We start from the raw sequence: 24,921 nt of genomic DNA, 5'->3' as shown, positions 1-24,921 counted from the left end.
TTTTTACCCAGTTAAAGGTGTTGCTATCTATTCTTAGGTTACTAAGAGATTTTACCGGCAGTATGATTGAATTTTATCAAGTGCCTTGTGAGCATCTCTTAATGTTAACATTTTCCCTACTATGTTTTTCATGCGTATAACAAAGTATCTTACATTGAATTGTCTTTGAATTCCTGGAAACAAATGATTCCATATATACCATTTAGGATTTCTACATCTATATTCATCATGAATGAAGACATAATTTTGTTTTTGTAGTATTTCTTTGATTTTTATACTATTCTAACCTTGTAGAGCAGATTGGGAAACTTCCCAACTTTTTCTATGTTCTGAAATACTTTAAGAGATGTAAAGCTTAATTATTCTTTGCAGGTTCCCCAGAACACCCTAAAACTCTTTGGGTCTAGTGAAGTTTTTTAGTGATGGACCTTTGCCATTCCAAGTTATCTTATGTTATTGGACTGTATGAAAAACAGTGTTCCCCCCCAAATGCCTCTTTGTCCTTGACATTTAAAGGCTGTGTGCTGTATTGGGTCCATTTCATTTAGACTTGCCCTTGTGGAAATTGGTCAGCCAAGTGTAAAAGCAGAGGAAAAGTTGTCATAGGTTAAAATATCCTTGTTGGTTTATCTCCCCATTTCTGTTTGGGTTCAAGGAAATCTAAATTATGCAATAGAAAAAGATAAAAGAAGAGGGCTCTGGAGAAGTGGAAAAGGGGAAAGAAGCAAGCTGTTTAGAAATAAAAACAGTTGGTAAGGAGTGGCCCCCAAGTTCTCTCTGGAGTAGAAGGGAGGATGGCTATTCCTTCTCCAACCTTCACCTGCACCTAGATGGAGCATCACTGGACTTCTTAAGAAAAGAAGGGGTTATACAACTCAGAAAACTGAATTGGCCTTAAGGCTCCTGGAAACTTTGGGCCTCCCAGTTTCTATTAGGTTGTCAGGTCCCATTGGCTTGAGCAGTAGCACCTTTGGTCCCCAGCGTTGGGAACTGTGGGTTGTAGAGCTCCCCAGGCTCCCCAGTCTGTTCCCCTCCTCCCACCCAATCCCAGGCAGGGAGCACCCACCTGGAGCCTGCCCTCCCCCTCCTGCACATGCTCAGGTACTGGGTTTCTAGGGACTTCTTGCCCAAGTGGCCCCGGAGCAGAGGCTTGTTCAGCATCTTCACCTGTGCCCACCTCCATGCCGAGGAGTGGCCCCGGGGTGGCCTACATGGTGCAGGATTGAGCCACGGGAGAGAACAGAGCGGTGGGCACTCCAGGTCCACCTGTATTCCTGCTCCAGACTACACATGTGACGATTTAGGATGAGGAATGCTCTTTGCTTGGATTTGCCTTCAAGAATGGGGTAAAGGATATATTTTTGTTTCGGGTAGACCCTAGAATCCAGTTTTTCTAGCTCAGTGTCCCGGGCAAGGAGAAAGGGACTCAAGGCAGAACCTGGAGTATAGATGTGGCTGTCCTCCTCATGATTTGGATCTCTCAGGGCTCTCAGCGGGACTGACGGGGAGCGGAAGGGGAGGCTCCTTCAAGGTACTCATTTAGACATTACAAATGTGTGCCCATAGGCTCTTTGCCATATTTTGTTTACAATTTTTGAAACTAGGGTGGAGATGAGATGCAATCCTAGGGCTTTTCTACTCAAGTTTTTAAATGTCCTCTCTGGAGGTGGAGGAAAGACCTAAAGAGGGGCAAAGCCCAGAGAACTTGCCCAAGCCCCGAACAAAGGGAGAACCCAAAGAAAAAACAGGAAGAACAATTCTGTCCTCCTTTTCAGACCCTCCCGTTCTTGGGAAAACTCTCCTCTCCCCAGGGAGTTATAATTACTTTCACAAGATTATTGGCCCAGAGCAAAATCTCTTCAGGCCAAAACTCCAACTGCCTTGAGCTTCAGCTGGAATTATGGGGAGCGGGATGGTGGGGGGTGGTGGAGACAGTGGTGCTAGTGAGTTTGCCCTGAGGTGAGGGTGCTCCTCTGGGATGGCCATGGCCTTCTGTTGGTGGGTGACGCTTTAGGCTCGAGGCAGCCTGTGCCCCATAATACTCTCCATGTCTGCCTCACTTGCTGCCGCTTGCCTTGCTCTATATGGGGAAAACCCCCTAATCAAAGGCTTTGAGCTCTAAGGGTCTTATTCCTTCCCAAGACACCTGACCGTTCAGGAGGCCAGGAAGCCAGGGAAGCCTGGGGGTCCAACAGGGGACACTGAGAAGTTCCTGATTGGCTTGTTCTTCAAGGACCTCGTTAGCCTGAAGTCCTGCTCTCAGTTCTCCCGTGTACCAGAAACAAGGTGGAGCATTGTGTGGTGACCAGCTGGTCCCGGGGAAAGCAGTGGCGGGGGTGGGGGTGGGGGGCGTTTTATTCTCTGGGGTCAGAGCACTGAAAATCAAAGAAACCTAAAGCCCTGTGGACTATTCCAGGCCAGGGGAGTGGACTCCAGGTGCAAGTTTCCCTCTCTAAAGCCAGCTTAAAACTTGCACGCCCACCTCTTCCTGCCCTGTGCATTCCCACCGCCCAGCTGCTCCGTTTCTGGTCCTTGGCTTCCAGAAGCTGACCTCTCCTCTTTGGTGGTGTCACCTGCTTCATCAGTCAGCTTGCTTTTGCTCAGTGGTTGAGATGGGTTTACATCCCCTGCCCGTGACTCTGGTTAGTACGGATAAGAAGACTGCTTATTCACTTATCTATTCCAGTGCTTCACCGGAGAGCCGGGTTTTTATAGAACGTTTACCTCAGCCTTCACAGAACAGTTTCCTTCGGTGCTGGTGGTTACTTCCCCGGCTCACACGAAGCCTCGGCTACGGGCATTCCCCCCCCACGACGGCCTCACCGAGTGGGCAGGTCCCCAGATTGTGAGCAGACTGTAAGCAGCAGGTGTGAACACGAGGCTGTGCTTCTGCATTCCTCGGGTCTCTAGCATTTGTGATTGAGCAGAATCTCAGCAAAACTGCTGTTTGCTTCGGCGCCTGCCGTAGAAACATCCTCCCTCTTGGCTCTGTGCTTCTCTCCACGAGGAAGGAAGCCAGGGGAGGAGAAGGCCTGGGAGCCGGCGTGCAGCGTCCGCAGACCCGGGTCCCAGTGCCCGTGGCTGCAAAGCATGGCACCGAGGAGCGTCCCAGTCACACACAAGAAACCTCCAAACATTAAAAAGTTACCAGGCGGGTTGAATCTCAGATCTGTACCTCTGAAACAAATAATGCAATATATGTTAAGAAAGAAAAAAAGAAGAAGAAGAATGTAGCAGGAGGGGAAGAATGAAGGGGGGAAATCGGAGGGGGAGAAGAACCATGAGAGACGATGGACTCTGAGAAACAAACTCAGGGTTCTAGAGGGGAGGGGGTTGGGAGGATGGGTGAGCCTGGTGATGGGTATTGAGGAGGGCACGTTCTGCATGGAGCACTGGGTGTTATGCACAAACAATGAATCATGGAACACTATATCTAAAACTAATGATGTCATGTATGGGGATTAACATAACAATAAAAAAAATTTAAAAAAAAATCATTATGAAGTTCAAAAAAAAAGTTACCAGGCGGGCGCCTGGGTGGCTCAGCCGGTTAAGCGTCTGCCTTCTCAGCTCAGGTCATGATCCCAGGGTCCTGGGATCGAGTCCCCACGTGGGGCTTCCTGCTCAGTGGGGAGCCTGCGTCTCCTTCTGCCCCTCCCCCCACCCATTCTCTCACTCTCTCGTTCCCTTTCAAACAAAAAATAAATAAAATCTTAAAAAAAAAAAAGTTACCAGGCCACTTGGGTGTGGACACGATAGTGGGGGAGGCTGGAGGGGCGGGGGCAGGGAGGACATGGGAACTCTCTATACTTTGTGCTCCATTGTTCAGGTTTTGAAGTTGAAACTGCTCTAAAAATAAAGTTTATTAATTAATTTGAAAAAGTTATCAGGAAGAACATCTACAGTGGGTCAGATATGATTAATAACTACTGTCAACGCCGCATTGATAACAAAGGATACAATATTATTATTTATAAGGTACTCATAAGTAAAGAGCAATGAATAATATACATCTAATTTGTTTATACTCAATATACAATCAACATGTTCTGATCAACAGTGTAAACCACAGAAAAGAGAATCTTGCTTTTCATTTGTACAAATATTGCTTTCATCACAGCAAAACTTGACAATGTTAAGACGTACCATATATGGAAGCTCTCAAGCTCTTGCTTGCTTGTTTCAAAAATGAAGTTATTGCTGTCTGTTGTTAACCAGTTTACGTGGGCACCTCTGATTATCAAGCATCAGATCTGTAGGATCTACTTCATTTCCAAGAGACAGCGTTACACGGTAGGACTATTTTGTGGCCAAATCAGGTCAAAAGGGTTGAAAAAATAATAATCCAATGCACCTAAAAATATATGTACTTATGCTTTTCCTCCCAGTTTTATCTGCTAGGTGAAAGGTGGGGTTTCGTGGTACTTCTGTGGGCAAATCGGACAGGACAGACCTGCGACCTCAGAGGACACACCGTGATTGTACGGTTAAACATGGAAGAGAAAACAGTACGAATCGCTTAAGGTATTTTCCCAGATACAATTTATGAGAAAAAATAGAAAAGTGTTTCTTGAAGCAAGAATCCTTTTCCTGGACTCCTGTTTTTATAAAAGCTATCCAGCTACCTACACAATCTTTTTAATGTCTCCCCTTTGGAGCGCCTCTGCCATGTCAGGGTTTTCTCCCGCCCTGGGAAAGAAAGGCCACCCGGTGACCAGGGGCAGGCCGCGAGAATGCTTGCCATCTTTATTTTACTACCGGTCCACCTTTGATAGAGGAAATGGAAAAAAGAATCTGTTCTGTATTGCTTTCCCTTTTCATCAGTTGGTTAGACCTTGCCCCCCACCCTGTGTAGTGCTTGGGCAGCCTATCAGGGACCCTCCATCCATGCAGATCTCCCCTCCCGGGAGCCAACCCCAAGATACTTGCACCAGCAGAATTTGCCTGCAGACCCAGGCCCCCTAGGCTGCTGGTTCTCAGCCGAGGCTGTACGTCAGAATGACCTTTAGGAGCTTTCAAAAGCACCAATGCCTGGATTTCAGCCGTGAAGATTTGTATTTGATTAGTCTGAGGTGCAGCGGGGCCTCACTGGTTTCAGAAGCTGCCCAGGGGATTTCACTGTGCAGTCAGGGCTGAGAACACCCTTTCTGGGACGGGTGGCTGGAAAGGTGGCCTTCATCAGTGTTCTGAGTTACCAAGTTGCCCAAACATGCCGACCATTATTAGGGTTCTGCAGGTGTTGCTAGTCTATTGGTAAATGCATATCAACTGTAAATATAAAAATAAAATCATTTGTATCAAAGTCAGATTCGTATGTATAAGCCAGCAAAGTGCTATATTATTGCCTTTTTTTTTTTTTCTTACACTGACAGGCTCGTCTTGCAGCGGAGCGCAGCATGCATATGGATCTGTGTCAGCAGTAAGTCATTCTTTTCCTCCAACATTGCTGCAGAATGGACAGAACCTGCTTCAGGGCAAGACGGAGCCACATGCGCTTTTTACCTTTCCTCATTTTACAAATATAAAAAGTACTAGGCTCTTCTTTATTAGGACGATGACCTAGCTCAGCTCTGCAGTGAGGTTGTGCCTTTTTCTAAGACAGGCGGACTTCCCTTGCTTCGATTAAATCCCTTTAAGCAAAGATTTCAGTTTTGAATTTTGATTCTATTGGTCGTTCTAACCTTTAGTAGAAAAATGAGTTTTCCTAAAGACATACCTTACAAAGCTCAGTGCTACATGGGAGGATAATAGTCCCCCAAAAAGTTACAAAAATAGATAACCATTTAAAAATCCTATCTGAACGTGTCTTTCATAGCACAAAAATGTCTGCCCTTCATACGGCAGGTGTGGTTGGGAAGGAAGGCATGGGTTTCTCTTCAGTAAGGTTTTGCAGCCCTAGGCAAGGAAATACAAACAGATCATTATGTTGTAATAAAAAGGTGCACTCATCAAAAGAAAGAAATACAAAGTAGACATTAAGGGCAATTTCACCAGCGGTCACTTCGAGCGAGCTCCGCATTCACTGCAGAAGAGACCAGTTTTTCTAACTTCTTAGAAAATGCAAACTGTTTCAAGGCCCTATCAAGGCTCAGGTTTGGGTATTTGCCACTTACAGGATAAGCTGCTGGCTTGAAATAGTCACTAGCAGCCAAGTCTCAGGAATATGAAGGACCGCACGTTGTTCTGTCCGCCGTCTCCTTCTGGAACCTTTACCTGACCCAGGCTTCTCTATTCTGCCCGGACTGGGGGGCATGCTACGGACACCTGCAGGTCACCTTAGAGACGAGGGTTTCAACTCCGCTTGCCCACTAGGATCACATGGGGAGCCCCCGAGAGGCTGATTGTATCGGTCTGTGGGGACCCTGCCCCTTCTTTTTAACGTTGTCAGCCAGGATGAGAACTGCGAGTCACCATAACCCAACAGCCTCACCTCTGCTTACGTAACCCGAGGCCTGGTGAGTGCAACACGTGAGCAGGATGCCGTGAGCTGAGGGACAGGTCTCCCCCCACCAGCCCCCGCCCACCCCATTGGCCTTTCCTTCTCACCAGTGGTTCCCAAAACTTTGGTGCTCATCAGAATACCCTGCGGAAGCTCTGAAAAGCCCCTGGGCCCAGGCTGCACCCGAGGCAACTTAAATCCGAATCTTTGAGGTCGGACCCTGGGAGATCCCCGAGAGGGGACCAAGCTTGAAAACCAGTTCATTTATGTCTGCAGTTTGGGGGGCGGTGTGTGGGCTAAAGCCCCAAATTAAGAATTTCCAACAAATATCTAAGACTTGTTATCATTTGGAATGCAATCTGATGCCCCCACAGTGCTCCTCGTTATAATAAAATCAGTGACGACTGGGACTCAGCGCATCTAGAATTTGGAAGATGCGCCTTTTTACTTCATGAGGTGACGGAGTGTTACTCGTAGGGTATGACTGCAGGGACCCCTGAAGAGTTTATATGAGATGCGTGCCCACTCTGAGTGTTAGCTTCCAACGCTTCCTTTCCCCTGAACTGTTTCCAAAGGCCAGATCTGAGGTGGGGCCATGGGAAAAGTAGGCAGGAACTGACTGAGGAAGGAACAGGCTCTCTGGAGGGTCCTAGGACCAGTGTCAACGAGGAGGAATGGAAGAGATGGAGTGTAAGCTTTGAACTCTGGCCAAGCCGGGCCATGAGATGGAAACACCGGTGCTCCGGAGGGCCCCCTCTCCTCGTCTGCCCATAGTGATGGTGGGGGTCCCTGACTCGGGCTCTGAAGCATCTCCAAGCCCCCTCTGCACCCCCCGGGACAGCCAGCCATGGTGAGGACACTGTGGGAAACACAGCTTTAAAATCCAGGGAATTCAGCAACTAGATTCTATGCAGGAAAACTGAAATACAAAGGAGAAAAAGCTTGAATAGTTTTCGCTGTTTTATTATGTTATAGTAAAATATTGCAAATTACAAAAATACTAGGATTTAACTGCTACAGCTGGACTGACATACAGTTGCTCTCCCTCAATCACTTGCTTCTTGATGAATAAGTGGTAACAAAATGTGCATCCGTCTGTTTCCCAGGGCCGAAGAAACTTCTGATGAAAATATTTATGTTCTGAGGTGAATAAATAATGAAAGTGGTTTACTGACAATGGCATAAAATGTTCGAGTCTTAGAAATATATAATCTTTTCACTCATCATTTTCAGATCCTGAGTGAGGACGCCACATTTTGGGCACTGCGGGAACGCTGCAAGCTAGATCCCAGGCTTAAAGGGACAGCTTGTTAAGATGCACGAGTGCAGCTTTTCTCCCACTTTATTAGCAGTTCCTCCGGCAGACGCTTTCTTGGTCAAGGTTTCCTCTGCTGGGAACACACTTCCATTTCCCTCGTGGCTAAGACCCTAGTCATGGTTTGGCCCAACTCTACCACTCCCTCCCTGATGAGCCTTCCAGGTCCCCCCAGGCAGGACCCACTCTTCCCTGCCGTGCTGTCCGGGCCTGGCTGACCTGTCTTTGCCTAGCGCCTGTCATATTATTTGAAGGTTTCTATTTATGAGTCAAGCCAATTCCCTTTACTAAATTGTGCATTTCTTGGAATTGGGGATTATGTTTTATTTATTTTTATCTCTTTAGAGCCTATGCTGGGCTGGTATGGGTGCTTAAAGAGTATCTGAAAACATAGTGGAATTGAATTGAATAGAGTTTATATTTCCATCGGGACAAAGTCAATCTACTGGTAACAAAACTGGGGCCCTGATCTGAGAACCAATAAATACTGTAACAACAAAAGGGAAATCTCATACGTGTGTGTGGCTGAACACATCCGTAGGCCGAAAATACTGTCTGAAACGTTTTTTCCTTGAAAGACTGGATATGGACTAAGAGCGTTTAACACCTCTGTACAAAGGGCTGCCATGAACCGGTCAGGTTGCGAGGACACACGAGGTGGAAAAACACTTGGTGCCCTAAATTAGCTGGATCCTCCAATGATAGGGAAATTGTCTTACGAGGGAATTTGGTTTTTTTTTTCGAAAAACTACCTGTAGATGTTGTTAAGGCATTATCATCGATTTCAAACTCTGATTTCGTATTTCCCACTTTAATTCCCCGACGCATAGTGTTTTTACTTCCCCCTGTAAAATGTGCCCCCAGGGGTGAGGGCTGTCAGTTTCTGCTTGGTGGCCCCAGAGCCTGGATCCTTTCATTCACAAAGGGCGAGGAGGGGCTTTGGGGGCAGCTTACCAGAGAGGGGAAAAAAGTACCCTTTGAGTAAAAAACTTCTAAAGTAAAATAAAAAGAAAATTATGTCCCCTAAGTAGCCTAATTTGGTAGTAAAGGGCGGGGTGGGAGTTTTAGGAACAGCTTCTCATTTCTGCAGTGTCCTGATATATGCCCATTCCCCAACCCCCAAAGGACCTGATGTATTTTCTCTGAGACTCAAATTTGGGAGCCATGTTCTTGTGTGAACTTTTGCATTATCGTTCCGTCTTGATTAAAGGCTATTGGTCTGAATGCTGATCAAATACGAGCTGGTCCAGGTTACGGTTTGAGGTACCGTCTCCGCTCACCGACAGGGAAAGCATACTGAGTTTTTCAAAACAGTGGAATGGAAAATAAAGAAGTAAGTCCAATACTTATAACTAGAAAACACTGGTCAACCGATGACGAGTAAGTACCATGAAGAAATTTATATAAAAAGAAGTCTGAAGAAGAATTCTACCCCCTCCATTTCTTCTGCGCTCAGGAAGGCTTCAAAGTGGCTTATCCTCTTGTACCTGCTATGATTTGCTACCAATCAGTCCCGCTTAGGACACAGAGTACTTCTAGTTGTTTTTTTTTTTTTTTAATTGTCTTGCAGTGGAAGAATCTTGAAGCAGAGTCAGTGGAATCAAATGTTAGCTGGAAGACTCTGACCCTTGCTTCTTGGTCACAGTTGGGTCTGGATCAACTCCGTGCAGCAAGTGCTATGAGCAAGCTTCTTCCTCATTGGAAAAGCCCATGAGAAATAAAATCAAGAATGACAATTAAAAACCCCCAGGGTCCCCAAGCAATAAAACTCCTTATGCAGTTTTTTTGGTTTTGTTTTGTTTTGTTTTTTATCAAATATACCTCATGGAAAGGTGAACTTCTGCCCAAAGAGACAATATTCTTGCTGGATGCCTTTTTGCGGAGGCCTCACAGTTTGAAGACAAAGGAATGTCCCAGCAACTTTCCAAAGTGCACCCGAGGAGGGGGCGCTTCCTGGGTGAAGGATGGGTCCATCAGAGCACATATGGCCAAACCAGTCCCCGGGTCTGAGAGTTAACGTGGGCGTGACTACCAGCACTAATGTGTAGCTGCCGTGGCTTGGTCCCAGGGGGGCGACACATCTGAGACGCTCATGTCCTGCGCTCTCCTCCATGGTCATGCTCCAATAAACTCACTGCTGGGTGGTGCTACTCTCAGGTAGTCTGCATTTTCAGCTGCAGGACCCTTGAAGATGCCATTTGACTTGGCTTCGTTGGGGAAGAAGTCCTGCTGGTAGTCAGGGTTGTCCAGGCTGATTTGGTGGTTGCCCTTCTGGGCCCAGAGGCTGGGGCCGTCGAGCACACTGCTGACGCAGGTAGGGTGGGTGTTGAGATACTCAGGGTTGTCCACTGCGTTGCTGTGGGGATTTTGGTAGTGAGGGTCTCTGCCAGGAGCTGGATTCAGAGGCTGATTGTGATAGACGGGGTTCTGGACGGAACCCGCAGGCCTTTTGGGAACGGACTGGTTTATGTATTCTGAAACGGAAAAGAAATCACAAGTGAGGTAACAGCAAAGCCTTAACCCTGGCAGGATTTTCCATCTGTACATCTGAACCCTGTCGATATTCTTCCACAAGGCAACTGACGGTAGGGGGCGTCTGGCAAGATGACTATCTTGCTGTTGCTGCAATACAAACTATGTTCTTTTCTAGAATTCTGAAAGCAGTGGGCACATTTATCTCCTGCCAATTTAAAGTTCTCAAAAGGATAGACGGCCTTAAGATGTGTGTGTGCACACAAGAACATCTGGGGATAAAGCTGAGATTAGGAGAATACATGTTTCGTTGGCTAAGAATGGAGCCAGGATCGAATTTGTCACATGCGTGCGTGCACACACACTCATCCACACACACACAATCATACCCACACACGCTTGCTCACACTCTCTCACACACGCTTGCGCACGCATGCCCGCGTGATGTTTGCCTCAAATTCTAGAAAATCTGCAAACTGATCCTAAAAACACACCTCCCGGCCGGACATGACTTGAGTTCAACACAAAGACCCGCACGCATGCTCAGCTGTTCCGTATTTCTCTGCCTCTTACTCCTTACTTCGTGTCTGCAAACTCGCCACGGTGTCCACTTCTGGACCGGCTCGAGGGAAGCAAGCAGCCTGGGCACCAGGGGATGGAGGCCGGCCCTGCTGCATGGGGAGGCCGAGGAGTGTGACCTCGTCCAGGGTGAGCCACTCACCAGGCGCTGGGAGGAAAGTGTCATCTATGTTGTCCTCGGTCAGAGTGCCAGTGGGGTCTGAGCTGTACCGCTGCAGGAAGCTGTCTTCTTTGAGGGGGCAGCTCTGAGGGGAGGCGATAAGGCAAGGTTACCCCAGTCAGTGCTGCGCAGACCTCGAAGTGTATAAAAATCACCTGAGATTTTGTGAAACTGCAGATTCTGATTCAGTAGGGTCCAAGACAGCGCCTGAGACCCTGCATTTCCCACAAGCCCCCGGGGTGATGCCCGTGCTGGGGGCCCACGGACCACAGGGCGAGTGGCAAGGACCTGGTCAGTGCCGTGCAGCAGGGCTTTGGGCAGTGACAGAAATGTTCTATGATCTCTGCCCTTCAAGATGGTCACCCGTTTACACTGAAATAGACGCGTGTGGCTCTTGGCTTCTATACTGGTAAGCATAAGTCTCGATCAAGGCCTCGCACCAAGCATCAGCATCACCTGGAAGGCTGGCTCCAACACGGGTGGCCCGGCTCTGCCCCTCGCATTCCTACTTCCGTAGGTCTGGGTCGGCGGCTCGACAGTTTGCGTTTCTAACAAACCGCCAGGTGATGCTGTTGTAGGTCCACAAACCCCATTCTGAACAGCCCTGCGATCAGTGAGAGCTAACTGCTGGCCCTAGGGTAGGGGTCAGGGAAACCACAGGGAGAAGGAAGGAAGGAAGGCAATTCAGGAGGAAAATCGAGGTTAGCTGGGGTAAGGTGGGCACATCTTCTATGTGCGGTAGAGCCGTGATACGGAGCTGTTACTTAATTCGGGTTTACGAGGTGTTCATACGTACCCCATTTCTGTCAATGCAAGCCACGGTGGAATTGTTGCTGGTGGCACTCTGGAAAAGAATCGAAGTTGTTGAGGGTACGCGTGCATATTCTCACCCATGCCCACTGAACGCAGGAGGTGGGGTCTCAGGGAGTGGATATAATTAAAGGCGCTTCACTTTGTCTTGACCCATTAGCTTTAGAAAAACTAGGTTAGTTCTGACCTAATTCTGGCCCTTAGTAGACCTAAAGAGGTTACGGTCCAGTTACTGCAATGTCATAAAAGAACTAATACACTTGACTGATTCAGTCTGACTTTGGCTTGACCATTTGGTTAAAATCGACTTCTCTGTCTCTGTGTGAGTTCTACTAGATGGGTATCCCTGTCTCTGAACAATTCATTCAAAGCAGCAGACCTGGCGCTTGAGAAGGAGCGACATTTCGTACCAGAGAACTTAGGAGGGGGGTCCGGGATGTGGAGGGGCTATGGAAGAAGCCTTGCTGGGGGATGAGGTACTCATCGGCATCGACAACGTCCTCCATGTCCTCTTCGTCCATCAGGGCGCGGTAAAAGTTGGAGTCTGTAGGGCTTGGCAAATGCATCCTCTCATCCCCCTGGTGCAGAGGTTTTGAGACAATTGGTAAGGCCCAGAGAGGTGCTATGCCACTTTTTTGGCAGACGCCTCTCTGTTTGGCAGTTTGGTTCTAATACAATCACCCTGGTTCCTTCCCTCCCCCACCTGACATTAAAACATTAAAAACTCTTTGATGTTTAAAAGCTCCTTAATGAAACAGAAACAGCTTAAGAGGAAGAAGAAAGGGATGAAGGAACAGCCATTTGTTGAGTGTGTACTATGCTGTTAGGTGCTGCGATCTTGTAATTAATAAAAAGACATTTGTCCCTACTCCTGGCATAGACCTCTTAAGGAATCTCCCAAGTGGTGAGAGTGGCAAAGGTGTCTTTTTTTATTTTGACAAGGGGCTTTAGGACCACACTGAAGGATGGGGGATGGTGGGGGGGGACCAACCAGAGATGAGGGGATTGGAACTTCCGGTCCATCACCCTCCCTGATGTCCTGCAATGGGGGAGGGGCTGCAGGTGGTCAATCACCATTTGGCCACTAATTTAACCAACAACACCTATTTAATGCAGGCTCCATAAAGCCCCAAAGGACTGGGTTCGGAGAGCTTCCGGGTTGGTGAACACATGGAGTTTTGGGGAGAGCCACCTAGCTGGCGTCAGGGAATCGCTTGCTGGGAGGTATGTGGAAACCCCCTTCTCCCCACCCCCCAACACACACGCGCCAGAATTGCTAAGCAGAATCTTCAGGTGCCATGTAAATTATTCTGCATACATGATTTCACTGACTTAATTAAAACTGCCCCGTGAGTTTGGTTTTCTTAACCTAAAGCGCTAAGCGGAGACTCAGGGATTTGGAGTGAGATTTGCAGCCACCAAAGCCCTGCTTCTCCATCTGATGGAGCAAAGGCCTTGGCAAACCGAAATATGAAGACGACACACGGAACTGAGTATGTCTGGATGCTAGAGTTCAGACGAGAATGGCAAATGGAGTCGGGGGGGCCCTACAAATGAACACTTAGGTCACAGTGTGGCCCGTGCCTTAACCAAGGCTTGCTCTAAGGTGCTGAGGATTTAAGGACGGGACCTGGGAGACAGGGACATCGAACCGGTACACAGTGGAACACAGGGATACTGGACACTCATCAGAGGGACTTCTCCCAGTGGAAGCTCAGAGACTGTGATCTGGTACCTGGATGACAAGGTAGCGCTGGGGGTCTCTGGCCATTTTGGAGAATTCGATGATCAATTCGCGGAATTTTGGGCGACTGTCTGCATCTATCATCCAGCCTGGGGAAGGAATGAGGAAAACAGTACAATTAGACCCTGAAAGAAATGGTAAAGATGGCATTGCTTCCAGAAAGCATTTATGGTGAGACGCTTTTAGGAAAGGAAGCGATGCAGAAACCGAATCTTTGTGATAGGCCCTTTATAAAGTCTTGACAAACTCACGCTGATCGCAGTTTGAAGACCATGATGACATAAAATACCTGCATCAGAATGACAGCACCGTCCTCTGATTTCCTATGCCTCTCTTCCTGGGGCCAGAGTTCTGGTATCATCACCTTAAGTGATCCAGCAGCCTTGGATACATCGCTCTTTGTGAACAGCTAAGACCATAGGGAGCCCCGGTGTCCGGGCTCTCCGGCCAAGTCCTCAGTGGACATCTACTTTCATCTATATTCGCTTGCAAGCTGAAAACTAGATTCAATTTAGGGAAAGTCAGGGACTTTAAGAGCCTCGGGGTTTGGGAACTCCGCACCCTTACGCTTTCATTGTCTTCCGTCCTCAGTCACCAAGCACGCAAGTCAAGGGGGTGTTCCAGGGCCTTCCCTAGGACGCTGGTGGACCTCGCCAGCCCGTTTGATTACATAGTGATCTAAGCCTGGATTAAACAAGCTCGAGGAACAGCGATCAGCTGGAAATCCTTGTCTCTCTTGAGGGCTCACATTTATTTTTTATCGGCAGGCTGTCAAGTTATTTTAGGACAGACTGCTGTGCTATGTGACCTCAGATGAATCATGTAACCTCTCTGGATCCCAGCTTCCTCAGTCCAAAGCAAGGAAGTTAAAGTAGGTTAACTCTGGGGTCTAAAGTTCGGAAAGGCATTAGTATTTACACCGACTTGGCCCCGTCATATTCCCTGTGCTACTTTCTTGCATCAGTGCTCACCACGCGTGGAATGCTATCCTCAGAGCCTGCTGAACTTGTGCTTCCGGCTGAACGACAGCACCGACCACGTTACACACTCTTGTTCAGATTAAAATGTTTACTTGCTATGCTGCAAAAGACCTCACGGAGATCTATCATTTGAGAGGCTTAAGTCAAGGCAGAAATGTTGATTCTATCAGCCTCATGTGCTTACTCATTGTTAGGCGTTTAAAAACATTCGGTCTCTCTGGTTACAGGCTTCAAAACGTGCGGCGCCGTTTTCATCGAGCAACTCAGGGAAGAGAATATTTTGGTGTAATGGTTTCTGGAGGAATGTGATTTTACTTATTTGCTTGCAAACATGGGCACATGCCAAGTCACTGTGCTCAATGGGTCAAGGAAATGCTTCCTGAAGAATGCTGGGAGAGCGTATTTATAGACGTTTCTGGACTTCGGTGCCTGCCATAAAGAACGTGACGTTTTTTTCCGGGAATCAAAGGTCTCAGTCTTTTGGCTACGGGCTGCGACACCTTTCTAGGCCCAACAAGGCACTCTGAGTGCCAACACCCGGGTAAGCCCGCGTGGATGGCCACGGCAGTCACTCACACTTGACCATGATCATGTAGACATCGATGGTGCATATGGGCGGCTGCGGGAGGCGCTCTCCTTTCTCCAGGATGGTTGAGATCTCACTTGCGGGGATACCGTCATAAGGCTTGGACCCAAAGGTCATCAACTCCCAAACGGTGACTCCTGAGAGGATGAAGCAGTTGCTTTATGAGTTGATAATAGTCACGACACCTTGCTTTAGTCATCATTTAAATGTTTCTAACTTTAAAAACCTACGTTTCTGCGGCTTTGGGCAACCAGCTGGACGGCCAGAAGCCTCAGTGTACCTTTCTGTGAAGTGGGATAATGACAGTGTCTGTCTTATGGGATAGTTCAAATAAGATAACGCAACTGAACTGTTCAGACAACGCCAGGCAAATAGTAAGTGGCCAATAAATGGTAAAACTTTTAGTAATAGCAACAAACACAACGCAATCGCTATGATGACATAAGGAGCAGGAGTTCCACACTCAGACATCTGCCCTAAGCGACTTGTATATATGGAAGACGGAGACTGCAGACAAGGTTTATACAATGCATTTTTAAATAATAATAAAAATTGGAAACCAAAAAGCCCTACGTTCTTTTTAATAAACATAAAAACCCCAGGGGCACCTGGGTGGCTCAGTTAAGCAACTGCCTTCGGCTCAGGTCATGATCCTGGAGTCCCAGGATCGAGTTCCGCATCGGGCTCCCTGCTCGGCAGGGAGTCTGCTTCGCCCTCTGACCCTCCCCCCTCTCATGTGCTCTCTCTCTCTCTCTCATTCTCTGTCTCTCAAATAAATAAATAAAATCTTTAAAAAAAATAAATTAAAAAAAAAACCATAAAAACCCCAAATCTTTTATTTCAAAAATAAATCAATCATCATGATTAAAAAAAAAAAAATCAAAGCAGTAGTTTTAGAATTGGTGTTTTTCCAGACCATCCCTGGGTTCTGATGATCCTTCCATCTCTGTGCCTCCCTTGATGGGATTCTCTGCTCTGGAAACCTGCACAGGGAAGGTGCACTGGGGTGACTCCAGTGGGATTGAGTCTAGGTCCCCAGACTACACAGGGAGGGAGCAGACACAGGATCCTGGCGGTTTCCTGATCTCCAGCTGGTCTGATGGTCCATTTTCTTAAGAGCTGGCCACTAGACACATGTTCCCACAGGTCTGCTTGGATTAACCAGGGGCCATCCCAGAACCGAACGACCTGAATATAGGGCATGCAAGATTGCAAAATGAAGCAAAGTAATGGTCCAAGGGCAACAAAACAGATTCTTCTGTCCTTCCTCACCACAGTGTCAGTATGGACTTGATGAAAAAATAAAATCTCACTTCCAGATCCATGAAGTCAATTCACTCCCCTCTAACTAGGTTTAAACATTATGTATAAACATGCACAATGAATTCCTGTGGGAAGCCAAGGTTTTCAGGTTTTCAAGTAGTGTGCCTACCTGGTTGTGGCTTTGGAGAGAGCCTGGAACGTGGTATGAATTCTCTCTCTTTTCAACTCCTAAGTGGAACGCATACGTTCCTAATTTATTAAAATACTTTGTCTTGACTGGAAACTGGAGAGCGGAATAATAGGATTTGTTTTTTAAAGATTTTTATTTATTTATTTGAGAGAGAGCGAGCGAGCATGCACAAGGGAGCAGGGGGAGGGGCACAGGGAGACAGAATCTCTCAGCAGACTCTGCGCTGATCGCGGAGCCCGACGCGGGGCTCGATCTCACAACCCTGAGATCATGACCTGAGCCGAAATCAAGAGTCGGGCACTTTAACTGACTGAGCCACCCAGGCGCCCCAACAGGATTTGTTTTTTAAACTAGACCGTTAGGTTTGTGGTTTAACAATTCCAGTTACTGCCAGGGACGGCGGATTATAATCACTGACAACACAATTTCCACTGAAATGAAAAACACACGACCACTACAGTGAGGCAGACTTTCTGGTACTGCTTGTAATCATCCAAAGGCATTAAGTCACAGAATTTAAGAGTTTTCAGTTATTCAACAGATGTGGGCCAACTCCGGACAGATGACGAGTTGGCCAAGGCCGCCGGCCACACGGAGGGCAAGGGGGGAAGTGCAGCCACGTGATTCTGGAGAAGGAGGAGCCACACCAGTGAGGAGCTCAGGTTTTGTTTGGAACATACGTGCAAAACCAAAGAAGGCTATTAAGCAGAGAATTAAAAGTCTGCTATGGTTTAAAAGTATTTTTTTGTCTGCTGTCTGGAGAACAGATGAATGTGGGCAGAACAGGGAGAGAGAAGACCCATCAGGAACCTGAGGGAAGGAGGCGACCACGGAGATGCCTCTGGATGGGACTCAGGAGTGGGAAAAGAAGCATTTCTTCTCATCCCCCTTGGGGAGGAGACACATCTTGAAAATGACTAAAATAACAAGGCATCAGAATAGCTTTATTTCCTTATCTAGTTCATTAATCGCAGGCAGTTCAGCTCACAGGTACATGGAAAAAATTCACTTATTCACTCAGAAAGATCTCTGTCTTCGTAAAGCCTCCATCCTAGCAGAAGAGACAGAGATCCCTGAAACTAAAATACATTTAAAATATTAGGAAGTTAATAATGCTATGAAAAAAGCCCCTAAGTGGATGATAGCCTGAATGATTTGTTTTTGTGATAATAACCAAATTCCTCTTGGACATTTGCCTCGATCTTGCTCTCCCCAAATACCCATTTCTACGGAGATGGGGTGGCCCCTCACCCTCACCCCCGTTGCTTTAGCAGTGGGAATAGACTGATAATTCACAGAGAAATGTATCAGGTGAGCTATTCTGTGGGCTTCCAGCAGATTGCTGGGCTCGTGAGGACCGACTGTGAACAGGTGTAAACATGGCAGCCTGTGAGAATGTGTTAGTGACACCTTCTTAAATGGCGAGGCCCTTGTAGACTCAAGCTATCCTTTGTGCAAAGGCAATGAGGCAAGAACGGGAAAGCGTGTTGGAGAGGAGGGGCACGGGCCTGTGCAGGGCCACGGGGGGATTTGGAGGGGAAACAGAGAATCAGTCCTGATGAGATGTCCTCACTAGAGCTCCCAACAATAACTATTTCCCTTGCTTCTTTTTCTTCCCCCCCACAGACACATCCTCACAGTGCCCTCTTGTCAAGCCATTCTCTCTGATACACAAAGACTACCATTCACTGCATGAAACAATGGCCACTGAGCTAGTCCATCACAAAACCTCACGTCTCTACCCGGAAAACCCCATTTGTCACCTCCCTTTGGTTGACTTCAAATCCATGGCAAGAGGTCAAGTTTGGTTTGATGTCGCAGGTCCAGGCACTTCCTAAGTCCGAGCTCTCTTTCCCTCCGTTACCCCCCCTCCTTGACAAGCTCACCAGTATCTCCAGTGACATGTAATATGCTAGTCAGACTCCATTTCCTTTGCCATGTTTTCTCAGTAGGATAGACAGCAACTACTACGCTATTATTAGTCACTGTCTTGGAAGAAAGTATTTGGATGACAGAGCATAGAACGTAAATCAACAAACGATACAAGCGGGCTTCAGCTCAGTACGCATTCATTAGCATCAAGATTTTGACTCACCATAGCTCCACACATCACTTTGGTGGGTATAAATTCGGTGTAAAATTGATTCCAAAGCCATCCACTTGATAGGCACCTTGGAATGATGAGAGAGGAAGTAATAAGATAACCATTAGCTTCCCTCTGGTGCAAAAAATTAAATCACATTGAAACAGATTACAAGTGACAAACGTGGGAAAGCCAGGCCACCCCACCCCGATACCCTAGGACCAGCGCTCCCTCCCAGCAGGAGCAAGTTTTAAATCTGGTAGAAAACAGGGCTATTCTGTTCGGCCCCAGGTGTGGTTTCACGAAGGCCTCAGCTGAGGACCTTTGGTCTGTGGGCAGTTCTGGTGAACTGGGTGCACATGCTGCGGCCTGGGGGTCCTGGTGGTGCACTGTGGTCCTAGCCACCCCACGTTTATGGGAGTTTGGCTGCTTGGCTGACTGCTTGGAGCCATCCAGGTCAGAGAGAAACTTAAGAGGGGTACAGCCAATTCAGAGCTACTGGAGGGCCTAAAATGAGACTTGCACCCCCCCCAGTGCTGGGAGAGAGCCCCCCGGAGGACCCCCAAGTCTGTCTGGGAGGAGGGAGCCAACCCTCCAAGAGTTACAGAGACCCTCGGGAGCTCTAGGAACGGCACGGGGAGTTTTCAGTATTTCTGAGATGTCCTCAATAGCTGTGACATTTCCCAGCTGCCCTTCTGAAGTGGGGAGGTTGAGACCTAACCTTGGCTAATGGTCACCCGAAGATGGAGCTGAGCTCGTGTTTATTGGCTTTGGCCTCTGGACACGATAGAAACATCTATTCTCACTATCCCAGCAAATCCTGCTCTCAAAGCAGCTCCTCTGGTCTGTACTTCCAGAAGAAGACCCTGGCTAGACCCAGGTGTCAGCGGCAGTCGCTGCGCCCTCACCCAGAACGTTCTGAGAACGTCCCCTACATCGGTCAGTCTGCTGGTGAGAAAATGCTCGCCGATCTACAAGCCAGCCTCTTACTTTGCCTCCTTCTGCGTGGTATTCTTTCTCCTCGGCTCCAAGCAGTTTGGCCAGCCCAAAATCTGTGATCTTGACATGCTGTGGTGTCTTCACCAGGACGTTTCTGGCTGCCAGGTCGCGGTGCACCAAGCGCCGGTCTTCCAGGTAGTTCATGCCCTGAAACATGGGGCCATGCAGTGAGGGAAAGCATTGCTTAGCAGACTGCCCTGGAGAGCGCAGACGGGGGTTCAAGCAGAGATGGCAAGGCGCCTGCGCACAAAGCTCTGACGTCATGTTCACACTGGACTCGGAGCTTTCCACGTCAGGGACTGCGCTTGCCCCCGTCTGTGTGCTTCCCCTGATGGACCCAGTCACTTGCACCCTGTAAACACTAGTAACTATCAACTGAATTGATGAAAAGACAAATCAATGAAGATACAATGAGCTGCTGACGTGCTAACTTTGCTCCATCTAGTGACTCCAGTTTTAAACCCAGATGAACCAAGTATCCGAGGGCAGAGCAAGCTGAGACCTGGCTGGAAGCTTGTCTGGAACTTGGCAACCGTGCCACCTGCCTGGGGTCACCTTCCTGGTGCGTAGCTGACCTGTAAAGCAGGGAAGGTCCATGCTTCTCAGGGCTGTGAAGCCACACTGCCCTCACGCTTTCCCGGACTACCTGCCGTGATCTGCTACCAATGGACAAGATTTTTTTTTTTCCAGTTTGATCTCCTTGTTTTTTTTAAATGAAATCACATGGACACTGAATTTGCTTTGACAAGGTGGCACTTCCCACCCACCCCCCCTTTGGTCGCCTCCCTAACTCTGTGGCGATCAGAATCATCGCTACTGAGAGAGAGCAAGAAAAGAATATTCGAGAAGCACGTAGCACAGTGCCTGACACGTGAATGCCCGGAAATACTCCCTCTCAAGTCCAGTCCTTGCCCACGGCTTTCTTGCCAACTGTCACGAGCACTCGCAGCCTCTCCTTTTCCTTGCTCCGTGCTCCAGCTCAGCCAAGCTCCCTGGGACCCTACCAAGCTCCAACCTGGTGACATGAGCTTGGCAGCTCAACCTCTACGCAGGGCCAGGCTGGCAGGCGGGAGACGCTGCTAAGTTCTGCAGACATCTTACGTTGTTGGTACCACATTCTCTCCCACTTGCTCACGGATGTGCCTCTCTCTCTCCAGCCAGGGGAGTGGACCACGTTTCCAACCTCCTTTACAGCTGACACTCATGTGCTCTCCAGCAAAGACAGGCACAGAAATGCTTACTGAAGCGCATGAAATGCAGACAACTGGGCTTCACCCACGCAGCTCTAGTCTCTGGCTTTCTCGAAGCTGCGGTGGGATCTCCGTGAGAGGGCACCTGCAGGGAGAACCTGCCGCTAAGGATGGATTCCCCAGTTTTCTGGCAAATTCTGTGCTTCCTTTTGCATAGACAGTAGGTGAAAATTATTCGTGAAGTGAAATTAAAAATTTTTCTTTCTGGAGCAGAACTAACCATCGTAGGAAGCTAGGATCTTAGGAAGATGCTACCAGGAATTAGCCTCTGAGGGCTATTTTTGAGGCCTTTCTTTGGAAAAAAGATGATTAACCCCCATGTCTCCCTTCTCCCTCGTATTTTCTAGAAAGTTCCTGAATGTTTAAGATGCTGTGTGATTTAAGTGTTCCCCTCCTAAGATTCCTCAGATGCAGCAAAATAAGGTTAACGGGGCTCATGTCTACTCAAGAGGAAACTAGCAGGTTCTCTCTGGCACGGCACTTCCAAATTAGGGATTATTATTTAGGAACGGCATGTGGGGAGCGAGAGGGAAGGAGCAGAAGCCGAGAATACTCCTCCAAACAGAGGATTGACTTACTACCCCGTCACCTCTCCCCACGACCCCGTCACAGTATGCTCCATTCATCAGCTTCCGTCTCTCCTGTGGTTCCTGGGACCCTGCTCAGTCCTCCTGTGTCTTATAAAAGAGCAAGGCCTCTATTTATTAAACATGGTGTACTCTTACCCATTCAAAACGGGTTAATTGTGCTTGGCCTCTTGCCTGGTGAGGCGCAACATCTGCATTCCAGGCTGTATGAGCTCACTCGTTCTCTCTCTCTCTCCTTCTCTCTCTCACCCCGTTTTCTCTTCTTCCTTCCACCCTGTGTCGCTGACCCTGCTTCCTCGGTACTTCCCGAAGACTTCCTCAGTGGTAGGAGCTGAGTCACCGTGGCACGGCCGGACACGCAGGAACCAGTCCATCTTGCCCTGTCCCTCTTGCTTTATTTCAAATTTGTGTTTGCTGCGTTCCTTAGACCCACAAGGGGCGGGGGGGGGACTTCAGAGGGTATTTCCAGCTTCACTCAACTACCATCTCAAACTTCTCATTCTGCCTCTTTAAATGCCCCACAGTCTGCACACTGGACACGTTTTTCACAGAAGTTTGTTGAAAAATGAACGGATGAGGGGCGCCTGGGTGGCTCAGCTGGTTAAGCGTCTGCCTTCAGCTCAGGTCATGGTCCCAGGGTCCTGGGATCGAGCCCCGCATCGGGCTCCCTGCTCAGCGGGAAGCCTGCTTCTCCCTCTCCCACTCCCCCTGCTTGTGTTCCCTCTCTCGCTGTCTCTGTCAAATAAGTAAATAAAATCTTAAAAAAAAAATGACCAGATGAAAGAATGAAGGAGTGATACAGCGGCCGACAGTTCTGAGCACTGATGATGCGCCGCGTGTTTCCAGCACATCTTCCAAGAAGCCTCCTCGGGGGCCAGAGTGCCGGTGCGCCGCACGACCACGCTGAGAGCCGCCCCAGCGGGTCCAGAGGCCGGTCAGACCTAGGGCTCTGAGTCCCTGAGACCACCGGTGGGACCCAGTCCTGATGTCCTGCTGGGGCCTCCACGTGAAACTTGCCTGCTGGCCCAGAGGCTGCTTGAGATGTCAGAGAAGCTCCAAATAAACAAAAAACCCCAGCCGCCCAGCCCCTTGGCTCTGTGCCACGGGGTAAGTCCACACTGTCGTGTAAACCTAATAAATTGACCCGGGCCCCGCCTCCGCCCCCCGGGTCTGTAAAGGACCAGGACAACTTTAATAAATGGTGACGTTTCCTGAGACTATCCGTCCTCGGGGAAGGCTTGGGAAAGAGCCGTTTATGTCTTCTGGGGCGCACAGCTAATCAGCCAGAGGGGTTAAATCAGAGAGGATTTGGGGGCGGCCAGATTCGGCTCATTTGAACTCAGATAAAACTCTATTCATCAGTCTCTGTCCCACACCATCGAGGCAGTTTAAAGGGCCATCTCGGTGCCCGGCAAAGTTATATTTTAACCAGTCAGTCGGCAAAGATAAGAGCCCTGATCAGAGTCCATCTAAACAGACACCACAGGAAGCGTATCAGCCTGGGCCTCAGTGGGGCCTCTTGGGAAGCTCATTTCCGGATTCCTCTCCGAGAGCCTCACTTTAATTTAAATCAACGTATTTCTTTTTGTTAATTACTACAGGACAGCTAGGACGAATTCTGAAACTCCAAGGTCAGCAGGGAGTTCGAAGAGCCAGCCTGGAACCTCAAAGCACAGAGGAGAAGCACAGGGATATGCCTCAAACGGCTGTTAAGGGTTTTTCTGGCACGACACCTACGGAAGAAGAAAGGACTGGGGGTGGCTGGGTTTGACATTTACAGACTCTGTTTTCCGGAGGGCTGCAGCATCCTACGACTCCTGGGAGGAGTCCAGACTGACAGGACTGACAGGCTGCCACGGGGTCCACTTCTGTTCTGTTTCATAAACCGCCACGGGGAGAAGTCCCAAGCAGGACGTGCAGAGTACAGGAGATGGTTCTGGCAGAGTGACATCGAGTATGGCTCACGCACCACTGAGCCCTTGCCCTCAGGAGAGGTAGAAAAGTGTCAGAATTTCTGATCCCAGACAGAGCTCGGGGGTGGCACCAACATGGTACTGAGACGGGGACGGGAGGACGGCCAGGCTCAGTGGCTTGTGGGTTCTGCCCTGAGCCATGTCAGCAAGTGCTGGTCAAGAGCGTGGACCTGGGAGCCAGGCTGCGAGGGGTCCAATCCTATTTTGCTACTTACTAGCGCACGACCTTGGCAAATTACTTAAGCACCCCCGTGCCCCAGTTTCCCGGTATGTAAAGTGGGCTAATCAGATGGTTAACTGAGTTAAGCCATGCAGAACAGAGGATGGTGCCCAGCGAGAGTCCTCCGCAGGGGCCGGTGAGTGTCATGGTTTCCTCCTCCCCCGCCTTCTCCATCCATTTGCTGTGAGCTTGAATTAGGTCGCTGTCATAGCTTGCTTACCTCACAGCTTCCCAAAGACTCTGATCACGCATAGACTCCTGAGAAGCACCCTCTGCTTTTGAGATGAAGCTGTCTTTTTGTGTGGGCATGCAGGGCCCCGCGGGGTCTCTGCGCGTCCTCCCCAGCTCGGCACTGCTGCCCGTCCCTCCGCTCAGCATCTCTCAGCCACTGAGCCGCTCTGCATTCTCACCACTGTGCAATGGTCACGTCTCAGCGGGTGCACCACCGGGACGGGGGCAGGCCTCTCCCTCACATCTCCAGCACACAACTCCTGAGGCTAAGAGACAGGCTGCCTTGCCTGCCCACCTCCTCCGCGCCCGCCACTGTCCTCCCAGCACCTGGCGCCCGGCTGACAGTCCGAGCCCCCCTCGCTGGTCCCCGCATGCCCTTCATAGCAGCCCGTGGGACCGTGGTCCTCCACGCACCCAGCTCTCTCCTGCTCTGACCACTCTTTCCCTGTAGCACAGCACTCTAGCTCTGTATGGATCTGTTTCCCTCACGTCTGTAAGTTGGGGAGAAAAGAAATTTTGTCTTATTTATGTATCTATGCACATGATTCCTAACGCTGGCAGATAAATGCCCAAGCAATTGTTAAGTGAAATATTTAAAAGTTGATATTTTGATACTTTTGATTTTTTTTTTAGAGCGAGATCGAGAGAAAGAGAGTGAGAGGCAGAGAGAGCACAAACGGGGGGGGGGGCAGAGGGAGAGGGAGCGGCAGACTCCCACACTGAGCAGGGAGCCCGACATGGGGCTCGATCCCAGGACCCTGGGACCATGACCTGAGCCGAAGGCAGACGCTTAACCATCTGAGCCACCCAGGTGCCCCGATCCTTTGATATTTTATTTTATTTTTTATTATTATTTTTTAAAGATTTTATTTATTTATTTGACAAAGAGAGAGACAGCGAGAGCAGGAACACAAGCAGGGGGAGTGGGAGAGGGAGAAGCAGACTCCCCGCCGAGCCGGGAGCCTGATGCGGGGCTCGATCCTGGGATCATGACCTGAGCCGAAGGCAGGTGCTTAACCATCTGAGCCACCCAGGCGCCC

At 48.9% G+C, this 24,921-nt stretch overlaps 1 protein-coding gene across 3 annotated transcripts in view; it reads right to left on the bottom strand.

Moving 5' to 3' along the window:
* Positions 1-7,386: 7,386 nt before the first annotated feature.
* Positions 7,387-24,921, bottom strand: part of EGFR (epidermal growth factor receptor) — a 199,863-nt gene continuing 182,328 nt past the window's right edge. For 2 of the 3 annotated variants that reach the window (XM_078059944.1, XM_036122804.2), the window contains 9 exons: positions 19,612-19,767; positions 18,634-18,709; positions 15,076-15,222; positions 13,511-13,608; positions 12,186-12,353; positions 11,762-11,809; positions 11,422-11,598; positions 10,948-11,050; positions 7,387-10,228 (listed from right to left, as the gene is read on the bottom strand). In XM_078059944.1, the coding sequence (XP_077916070.1) occupies positions 9,870-10,228; positions 10,948-11,050; positions 11,422-11,598; positions 11,762-11,809; positions 12,186-12,353; positions 13,511-13,608; positions 15,076-15,222; positions 18,634-18,709; positions 19,612-19,767 (1,332 nt within the window). In that variant the 3' untranslated portion in view covers positions 7,387-9,869. The remainder of the gene's footprint in view (positions 10,229-10,947; positions 11,051-11,421; positions 11,599-11,761; positions 11,810-12,185; positions 12,354-13,510; positions 13,609-15,075; positions 15,223-18,633; positions 18,710-19,611; positions 19,768-24,921) is intronic. The other variant, XM_036122805.2, reaches the window with a different exon arrangement.

The sequence above is a fragment of the Halichoerus grypus genome, chromosome 12 (assembly GCF_964656455.1).
Source record: "Halichoerus grypus chromosome 12, mHalGry1.hap1.1, whole genome shotgun sequence".
In the NCBI taxonomy this organism is placed as follows: Eukaryota; Metazoa; Chordata; class Mammalia; order Carnivora; family Phocidae; genus Halichoerus; species Halichoerus grypus.
Note: the sequence above shows the minus strand (reverse complement) of the source record. Positions and strands in the feature narration are given on the sequence as shown.